Source organism: Brassica napus, chromosome A1 (genome assembly GCF_020379485.1).
Source record: "Brassica napus cultivar Da-Ae chromosome A1, Da-Ae, whole genome shotgun sequence".
Lineage (NCBI taxonomy): Eukaryota > Viridiplantae > Streptophyta > Magnoliopsida > Brassicales > Brassicaceae > Brassica > Brassica napus.
The window spans coordinates 1,518,916-1,529,080 of record NC_063434.1 but is presented as its reverse complement, the minus strand read 5'-3'; the positions used below and the strand labels follow the sequence as shown (position 1 = coordinate 1,529,080).

The window sequence follows — 10,165 nt, the reverse complement described above, 5'->3', positions numbered from 1 at the left end:
TAAAAAATCAAAAATATGAAAAATTGTTTTATGTGTATATTTGCGTCCTTCACTAATATATGATGAAGTCAAAAAATCAAAGAGATTTAACCGTTGTTGTCTTCGTTTCTATAGAAAATAGAGATTTTATAGTGGTTAGTCCACCAATTTAGGGGTATTATGAAAGTTTACTAAATTAATTGACAAAAAAAAACGAAAGGTCAATGTACCGAATGAAAGAGAGTTGTTGAGGCGGTTTATATACATTAATACAAAATGTAGATGTGGTAATAATATTTTTAAAACAAATACATAAAGATGGATATGCTTCAGTATATAGAGCATTTACCGAAAGTTCAATATTTTGGTAGGGGTCAACACATAGATTTTGAGAAAATTTTATAAAATATGAAATTTGTTTTAATGCGTAGTTGCATTCTTTGCTAAAATATGATGAATGTCAAAGAGGTTTGAAAAATTTTTGTTGTTCGTTTCCTAGAAAATACGATTTTATAGTGGGTAACCAAAATTTAGAGAATTATTATAAAGTTTACATAAACTACTTGACAAAAAATTAAAACGATGCCCTTGTACATGAAAAAGATTTTAATCTACATTAATACAACTTTAGAATGTGTTTAGAAATTTTTTAAAAACAAGCTTCATTTATGTAGAGCATTTATCAAAAAAATCAATATTTTCGTTTAGGGGGTAACAAATAGATTTTAAGCAAAAAATTAAAAAAAAATTGAAAATACTATTTTAATGCATTTTGCATTTTTCACTAACATATGATGAATGTCAAAGAGGTTGAAGTTTTTGTTTCTCCGTTTCTCTAGAAAATAGCGATTTATATTTGTTTAGTCCACCAATTTAGATAGTATTATGAAGTGTTACTAAATTAATTGACAAAAAATTAAAACGATTTCATGTACCATGAAGAAAAAGAGAGTGTAATATACATTAGTACAAATGTTGAATGTGTTTAGAATTTCAAAAAACACTAAAGATCATTAGACTTCAGTATATTAGAACATTTACCAAAAAATTCAATATTTTCGTAGGCTTTAACACATTAGATTTTGAGAGTAAAAAATAAAAATATGAAAAAAATTGTTTTAATACATAGTTGCATCTTTCACTAACATATGGTGAATGTCAAAGATGTTTGGAATTTTGTTGTCTCCGTTTCCCTAGAAGAAAATATCGATTTTAAGTGGTTTATTCCGACAATTTTAGGAGTATGTAGAAGTAAGTAGTTTATGAAGTTTTTACTAAGTAATGACAAAAATTAAAATGATGCCCATGTTTATGAAAGAGAATTTAATATACATTAATACAAATGAGTAGAATGTGTTTAGAAATTTAAACAACACTAAAGATCATAAGCTTCAGTATATAGAGCATTTAGCTATGTTATTATGAAAATCAACACTAAAATAACTAACTATTCAATTTTCTATCTTACTTTTTTCTTGAAGAATTATTAGATAGTAACCATTTATAAATATCATTTCATTCACCACAAAATAAATCATATATAATATAGCTTATATCATTTACCTATGTTGTTATAAAAATCAAGAAATATGGTTATATACTTCGTTATATAACTATAACATATATATAGAATAAAGTATGAATTAATTTATCAAACCAAAATTACAAATTTATCATTTATTAGTACATCGTGTATATATATTAATCGCAATTAATTATCTAAAGATTCTCCTCTGGTTATTTACTTATTATATAAAACCATCTGTTAGTGAACTAAAAACAAAGAAGACCAGCCTTGGGTTCTTGAAGCTGGACTTCTTAAGATCTCTTAACTTAAATCTAACCTGACAAGAAAAAGTAGTAATTTTTGTTAATCAAGAAAAAAATAGGATACTGACAAACGACCAACCAACTGACTAGAAAAAATCAGTATGTAGCCAAAGTTGAATGTATGCACAAGAAGAAGACAAAGATGAACATGACTTACAAGAGTCAGTGATCAGTATGTAGCCAAAGTTGAATGGGATGCATAACAAGAAGACAAAGGCCATGTTCGTTTGCTCACCCAGGTGATCCATCTGGGTGAAGATGCAAATTGATGTTCGTTTAGTGCATTATAATGCTACATCCAGATGGATCACCCAGCTGAATTTTAAAAAACTTATCTCAAATTCTCATCCAAATGAAGGTGAGTCTTGATGGTGCATCTGGATGCAGATGCATCTAGTTCAGTCAAAAAAGATAAATGATAAAAATGCCTTTTAAAATCAAAATATTATTTTCAAACCGTAAATTCAATTTTTTTGCATATACTTTTTCCCACTATAACCAAAAAATACATTTTCTCGCAAAAACGGAAAAAACACACTTTTCCGCCAAAACCGCAAGATGCATTTTTCCGCAAAAAACATAAAACACACATTTTTCATTAAAACACATTTTTTCGGCTAAACCAGTAAAACCACATTTTTCGACCAAAACCAAAAAACGCATATTCCTACCAAAACCGGAAACAACGCATTTTCTCGCCAAAACAAAAAAAACGCATTTTTCGCCAAAACCGAAAAACACATTTTCTTGCCAAAATCGAAAAATGGAATTTTCCTGCCAAAACTGAAAAACGAAATTTTCTCACCAAAACCAGAAAACAAAATTTTCCCACCAAAACCGGAAAAACGCATTTTCTCGCCAAAACCGAAAAACACAAATTTCCCGCCAAAACCAAAAACACAATTTTCTCGCCAAAACAAAAAAAAACACAATTTTCTCGCCAAAACCAAAAAAACACAATTTTCCGCCAAAACCGGAAAACAGAATTTTCCCGCCAAAACTGGAAAGCAGAATATTTCTGCCAAAACCAGAAAACTGAATTTTTCCACCAAAACCGGATAACACATTTTCCCGCCAAAACCGGAAAATGTATTTTCCCGCCAAAACCGGAAAAATGTATTTTCCCGCCAAAACCGGAAAATGTATTTTCCCGCCAAACCCAGAAAAAAACTTATTTTCCCGCCAAAACCGGGAAAACGTATTTTCCCGCCAAAACCGAAAAACGTATTTTTCCGCCAAAACCGGGAAAACGCATTTTCCCGCCAAAACCGGAAAAATGTATTTTTCCCGCCAAAACCGGAAAAATGTATTTTCCCGCCAAAACCGAAAAAATATATTTTCCCGCCAAAACCGCAAAAATAACATTTCCCGCCAAAATCGTGAAAAAAAAACTTTTCCCGTCAAAAACACTTTTTGCGCCAAAACTTCAAAACACACTTTTTCCGTCCAAACCGCAAAAACGTATTTTTCTGCCAAACCCATAAAACATATTTTTCCGTCAAAACCATAAAAATGCACTTTTTCGCAAAAAACACATATTTCCTCAAAAACCGCAAAAATATTTTCGGCCAAAACCGTAAAAATGCTATTTTTCCGCTGAAACGTAAGAAATTATATTTTAGTCATTTTATTAACAACTCCACCTAGATGCAGATGGAAGTTAAAAAATGAAAAGCAAACGAACATAGTTGCATTCAGATGATTCATCTGGATGCATGAACGAAATGAAGAAACGAACAACACCCAGATGGAGCATCTGGATGATACATCTAGATGGACCGCATTTTCTAGATGTACAAACGAACAGGGCCAAAGAGGAACATGAGTTACAAGAGTCACTGGCCATTACCTGATGATTAATTCATGTTAGAAACAAACAGATCAGACTACGTGACCCATGTTCTTCTCACATGTTCCCACGTCGTTTAACCCGAGAATTCCTCTGTTCTTGAGCTTCTCCACTACATATAGTAACGGTCAAGAACCTATAGAGCATCTCAACCAAAATATAGTATTCTCTTAAATAATTATTCATGGAGGGTTTAGATTCAGTTTTTCTGTCTGATCGAACCACACACCAGCCGGTTCGATCTGTGAGTCTTCCTTCAAGAATCCATCCACTCTCTATTAAACTCAGATCAGCCTTGAACCGGCTCAGTATCTGGAAGAGATCCTCTTCCTCAATCTCAGTTTCAGCTTCTTTCGGGTCCGAGACGCTTCTCGTTGGACTAGTGAACCTCACCGAGCTCTACGGTTGCGTCCACGAGCTACTTGAGTCTCCTTACGTGAGACACACTCTACGTCACCACCAGAAGGGGAAACTTCTAGATGAGTCTTTAAATGTATCCGTCGTGTTGCTGGACGTGTGTGAGGCTGCAAGGGAGGTGGTTGCCACGATGAGAGAGCACATGATGAATCTCAAATCAGCTCTGCGTAGGAAAGGTAGCGTAGAGAAGGAGGTTAGGGCATATGTTAACGTGAGGAAGAAGGCAAAGAAAGAAATCTCCAAACACCTCAATGGACTTAAGAAAATGGAAACTAGAGATATTTCCACAAATATAGATCAAGATCCAGCGGTAGCATCTACGAGTGTTCTGAGAGAGACGATCGAAATCTCTGTCTCGATCCTCAGGCATCTTTTGTTGTTCCTATCGACAACACCACCACCACCTCCAGCAAGGAAAATCAAGAACATCATTGGTCTTTTTCCGATTCCTTTAGCATCGAGGTCATTGGCAGATAGATATCTGGATCTGATAAAAGAAGCGAAAAATCTTGATGATGTCTTTTTAGGTTCTCTTGAGAAGAACAAGAGGAGAGATATCGTTGAAGAGAGCTTTGGTGATCTGGAGGCAGAGCTGGACTCAGTTTTCAAGTGTTTAGTCAAGAACAGAGTACTGTTCCTTAATATCCTAAGTAACTGTTGAGACCTGAGTCTTTTTTTTTTCCTCCGAGCTTTTCTTTTTGTCAATCAGATGTATACATCTTTGTCCTCAAGTTGTTTCTCTTGCAAGAAAAAGAAAACAAGATCTCAGTTTTGCACTAGTGTAAACCGATTTTTGTATCATCTAGACCTCATGTTTGTAGTACTAATGTAAAATAACAAATTAAACTCAAATTATATAATAAAATATTGATGTTAAGTTTAAGGATTATTTTGGGCATCTATAATATTATTTGTGAAGTTATTTTTTCAACAACAAAGATATCATCTAGTTAATGTTAATTTGGGTATTGTGGTTTGGGTGTCTACATGTGTGACTAATTAATGTTTTACCAATTTTTTTAAATGGTCGATAGACTGGTGATTTGCATAGGAAATACTTCTTTCAAACTTTTAAAACGATGTGCATAAAGTTGACAAATTTTATATATCAAAATATAAGAGTAAGATTACATTAGCTACTAGCTAGAGTGACGAGATTCAGTGTTCATCAATCATCACAGCTTAATTGTTTGTAGAATGGCATTTTCTGAAACACACAACTCTACTTTAGACACTTATTATTTTATTTCTTCGAGCTAGCTCTTATCCGAATGATAATTGGTGTAGGAATCTGATAAAGTTAAAGCAAGATCATTGGCAACTTTCTTTTGTTCTTTTGTAACCGATTTTCATAACATACTTTCTTCTAGCTAGTTCTTATCCGATTGATAATTGGTGTAAGATTCGTACAAGTTTAGCAAGATCATTAGCAATGACGTGGGACATGCAAGTACTCTCTTTATCTATTTCGTGAAGGAATATGTGTTTTAGATCTTTATATATTAATAAGAACATTAGCATTGCGTGATGGAACATGGAATAATTGGTGCCCACACACCTAAAAGCAAAACACAGTTCAACTAAAAATGTTAGGCTTTTTACACGTGTACCTGGCGCAAGGGACAATATACGTGGGGCAAATCCATGATATGGATATTTTGTGATATGAATCTACAAATTAAGCATAGCGTTTATACACGTGTAATAATATAAATCAATAGTAGTCTCAAGAGAGTAAACCATTGCTGGAAGATTTACTATGGTTGGTCGATTTAAAGATACCGTCTCACTTGTCAAAAAAACATCTTTTAGTTGAGAAGTCTATTTTAATTGTGTCAACTATAAAATATGATATTGCTTTCAAAAAAGAAAAAAAAACATAAAATATGATGATTCAATTTTAAATTATTTTTCAAAAACATATGCGTCTATACGAAGTCAGACATGCTAAGCGATATGATTATCAAATGTTCTTCGTTTCTAATAAATATACACGTTAGTCAATCAGATTACAAGAAAAAGTGTGTGAAATCACGCAAGTAAATAAACTCAAAACCCGTGATCCTCTTGGACGTGTCATAATGTGAGAAGCCATGCAGAGGAACTTATATAAAAACATTATTTTATTTCCCTGTACAAAAATCTCTTCGTAGTAAGCAACCTACATGAATATGATTGGATAATATAAGGTTGAGGAAGATCTGGATCTAGTAACCTACCGAGACAACTTTATGACTGTCGATACTTTTAAATTTAAATATAATAAAAATGTGTATTGATAATGTGGCGCAACCAGAGACACCACAAACGATGACTCATCAGGCTTTACTCTGTGGCCAAATAATTTGACCAATATAATAACCCGACAGCTCAGAAAGTCACAGATTTGCCAGTGATAATCGGACCAATAAAATTTAACAATTCAATTATTGTTGGTTGTATAAATATGCATGCGTACATCGAGTTGAATAAATCAGACCGATCAAAGAAGGGAAAAAACTCAAAACACCTTTATTAAAAAAACACACAAAAAAGGAGAGGAAAAAAGTGTTGAATATGACTATCAAGAAACAACTAAGATCCATCAGTTTACCTTCAAGATCACATCCGAGCACGGCAGGGATCGAGGAAGCTCTTAACAAGGTTAAAGCGATTAACACCACGGCGGGTTCTTCAGAATCAATCTTGACGGCATTGGCTGGTTTGGAGGAGCTCTATAATTGTACGGAGGAGTTTCTTAAAATGGGTTCGACTCAGCGTGTTATGTCGTCGGATGGATCAGAGTTTATGGAGGAGATGCTCGATGGGTCTTTAAGGCTAATGGATATATGCAACATCTCTAGAGACCTCATGGTGGAGACTCACGAACAAGTTCGTGGTGTTCAGTCGTGTGTCAGACGCAAGAAAATAGCCGGAGGAGGAGCTAATCAACTCGATGTCGCTGTCGCTGGCTATGTCAGATTTCGAAAGAACATGAGAAAAGAAGCTAAGAGGCTTCTTGGATCCTTAAAGAAAATCGATGTAGAGTCATGTTCATCGTCAGGGGTAAGTGATGGCCAACAAGATGAACATCTCGCGGCGGTTATAGATGCGATGAGACGAGTAGTTTCAGTTAGCGTGTCGGTGTTGAAGTCGTTCTTGGAGCTCTTGTCGGGACGACAGAGTAACATTAAGAGCAAGTTGACTTCGGTACTAAAGAAAAAGAAGGTTCATCATGAGGAGACAAAGAACGAGTTGGAGAGTTTGGATTCCGCGATATGCTGCTCTCGTGATGACGTGCAAAATAAGCTTGAAGAGGTCGAGATGAGCATTGATGGATTCGAGAAGTATCTAGAAGGTTTATTCCGAAGGTTGATAAGAACACGAGCCTCGCTTCTCAACATAATCTCTCATTAAATTCTAAATTATGCATGTAAAGTTGTAACCTTCGTAGGCATTCGACTTTAGAGAATTTGCCCGGCGGCTACGTTAGTTACATAAGATTTTGTACACTAATCAACCAGATAAATGTAGAAGATAACTAAATACATTTTTGTAAAAACAGATACAATATTGCAATTATGTATACAAGCCTTCGTGTGAAAAAATGCTATGGAACGACGAAAAAAAATTCAAATGACAACACACCAATTTCTTGATATTAAAATTTTAAATTGAAATTCGCTTAGAACGCTATTATATCAGATTTTCCAAAACTATAAAATCTAAAGATTATATCAAAATTGTACTAGAAAATCTACAACAATATATCAAAAATGAAAAATACCAGCCCGATTTAATATTTAAAATAAAGTTTATAGCCTAAAATTTACAATCAAAATGTAGCAAAAAATAGTTATACAAGAAAAACTAGTTTCAAGTTAATTTCAACCTACCAGAATTCATGATATTCTTATGTCAAATAATAATAAAATCATGATATTATTAAGTAGGCTAAGTGGATTAGGACGATGCAATTAACACGGCCCACAAACAATACTAGCTCACCTATTGATGTATATGATTTCAGTTCTCAATTTCCGGTTCATTTCGACTGAAGAAACCAATTTATATATGGCTTACCATTACATATCAATTTTCGGTTTTTAATTGGATCCAACGGACGCAACCTTCAAATGAAAAGGCGGGAGAGACCAATAGAGAGATATAGACATTAGACATAGCCGCATAGGAAGAGGTAACGGTCATAACCGTCATGTGATCAAAGAAACTATATAAACACCATTTCGGTCTCAGCAAAACTTATTACTCTCAACAAAGTCAAAATCATGAGTGATCCCGAGAAAACAAAAGTGAACACTGAGGAAAAAACTAATGAAAATTCTGATGAAAGTGATTACCTCTGGAGCGATGAAGAAGAAGAAGGGGAGATGCGCGAAATCGTTCTCGCCCTTCCCGCACTGAGACTTAGTGAAGTGGATCAGGAAACCCGCCAAAAAGCCGTCGCTGCGGCTGGCTTGTTGATTGCTGCCGCTCAAGAAGCGGCGGTGACTAAAGGCAACATGGATCAACAAGGGGTTGGTGGAAGTGGTGAAACAGCTAAGAAGGAAAAGGCTCGTCGTCCAAGGACGGTTATGTTGGACGACTTGGCAGATGTGGCCGGCGCGTCCGGTTCTAAAGCCACCGTGTCTGCTGGAGAAGAAGAGCCGGCAAAGAAGCCTAAGAAGAAAGGTTCTCCTAAGTTGATCAACCCACCTGAAGGTCCTCCTAAATGTAACGTTTGCGGGAGAAGTTTTCTTTCTTGGAAAGCTGTCTTCGGCCACTTGCGGGTTCATAGGGACCGCGGATACCTTGGCTTCTTACCTCCACCCACATTTAATGCGGCCGTGGAAGCATCTGGCGGGGATCTTGCTGCTTCTAGCGGTGGTGGAGGGTTGGGTTTAGGCACTGGGGGATTAAAAATCGATTTGAACGCTGACCCAATTGATGAGGTGAAGGAATGTGGAACTGGATCTACTCCAAAGTTTGATCTCAACAGGTCACCATCACCACCACAAGACGAGGAAGATGCGAAAGAGGACAAAGCCGGGTGAAGGCTCTGCGTGACCTAAAAACATTTGAATTTTCTATTTTCTTGCTTAATTTAAGTTTCTGCATGTGTGTTTGCATGCAAACATTATTCTTCCTTGTCCACATTGTTTTCTTCGGTTTGTTTCGTTAAAGTAATTACACAGTAACTACATTCGTATGATTTTATTTTTAAGAACCACATTATTCATATTGTTGCTTCGTAAATTATCTTGTTTGCAAATCTATTGTTGTAGTATTTTAATATTTGAAAGTTGCAGCACTGGAAAGGATTGTTCAATACGTGAGAGTCTGAGACCGAATTCTTTACAGCATTTTTAGGCATGCGGCTACAAGTTAATATGTTTCTGTTTAATAATTTTTATTTTTTTTCCTTTTTCATACTTGTCGTCATTAGACAAGCAAAATAAAAAGTAAAATTTTCTCTGACGTAAACATGTGAATTATATTTATGAGAATAAAAAACTTAAATATTAAAAACAATCTTAAGTAAATTTTTATATTCTAATGGATAAAACGAAAAAATAACATTTCATTATTAAATGTAAATTAAAAAAATAAAATAAAGAATTTGGTTGGATATGTGAACATATGAATACTATAATTTGCACTGATAATAGAAGAAATGAACGTGAGTTATGTTTACAAGAAAAGACTTGTAGCGAAGCAAAACACACACATTCCATTTCTTCGCCGCTGTGAGATACGGAGTATATCCTAAGCGGCGGTAAAACTTCGTGATATTATGTCAACAAATTGAGCAAACGTAAACAGTTCAAATCCACATATAGTATGTAAATGGGGCAAATCTAAATAGTTCAAATTCACATATAATACATGAATAATATTAAAAATTATATGCATATTGATATGTGATAATTTTTTTTTCGTAAAAAACTTTTAATACCCCTGGAGTATTATATGCATATTGATATAGTATATGTATTGATTGATGAAAGCTGGCTTCATACTCATTGAATTACAAACATAAATGCAACATAATGAATACCAGTATTTCATCTGTTCTTAGTTGCCACAAGAACGGCTGTTATTTCTATAGTT

The 10,165-nt window shown here is 34.5% G+C and overlaps 3 protein-coding genes across 3 annotated transcripts; all 3 read left to right on the top strand.

The window, feature by feature from the left end:
* Positions 1–3,441: 3,441 nt before the first annotated feature.
* LOC125608338 lies at positions 3,442–6,008 on the top strand. The gene has a single exon (XM_048778612.1). The coding sequence runs from the start codon at positions 3,843–3,845 to the stop codon at positions 4,734–4,736; it is 894 nt and encodes a 297-aa protein (XP_048634569.1). The 5' UTR covers positions 3,442–3,842; the 3' UTR covers positions 4,737–6,008.
* Positions 5,508–7,505, top strand: LOC106346428. The gene is made up of 2 exons (XM_048735143.1): positions 5,508–5,521; positions 6,553–7,505. Exons 1-2 carry the CDS (start codon positions 5,508–5,510, stop codon positions 7,469–7,471), a joined length of 933 nt encoding a protein of 310 aa, XP_048591100.1. The 3' UTR covers positions 7,472–7,505.
* An 800-nt stretch (positions 7,506–8,305) lies between these two features.
* On the top strand, positions 8,306–9,271 carry LOC106354214. Its single transcript, XM_013794100.3, has one exon. It carries the CDS (start codon positions 8,344–8,346, stop codon positions 9,106–9,108), a length of 765 nt encoding a protein of 254 aa, XP_013649554.2. The 5' UTR covers positions 8,306–8,343; the 3' UTR covers positions 9,109–9,271.
* Positions 9,272–10,165: the final 894 nt, after the last annotated feature.

Coding starts and splice junctions, on each gene's coding strand:
- LOC125608338 (XM_048778612.1), top strand. CDS start 3,843: ATGGAGGGTTTAGATTCAGTTTTTCTGTCTGATCGAACCACACACCAG.
- LOC106354214 (XM_013794100.3), top strand. CDS start 8,344: ATGAGTGATCCCGAGAAAACAAAAGTGAACACTGAGGAAAAAACTAAT.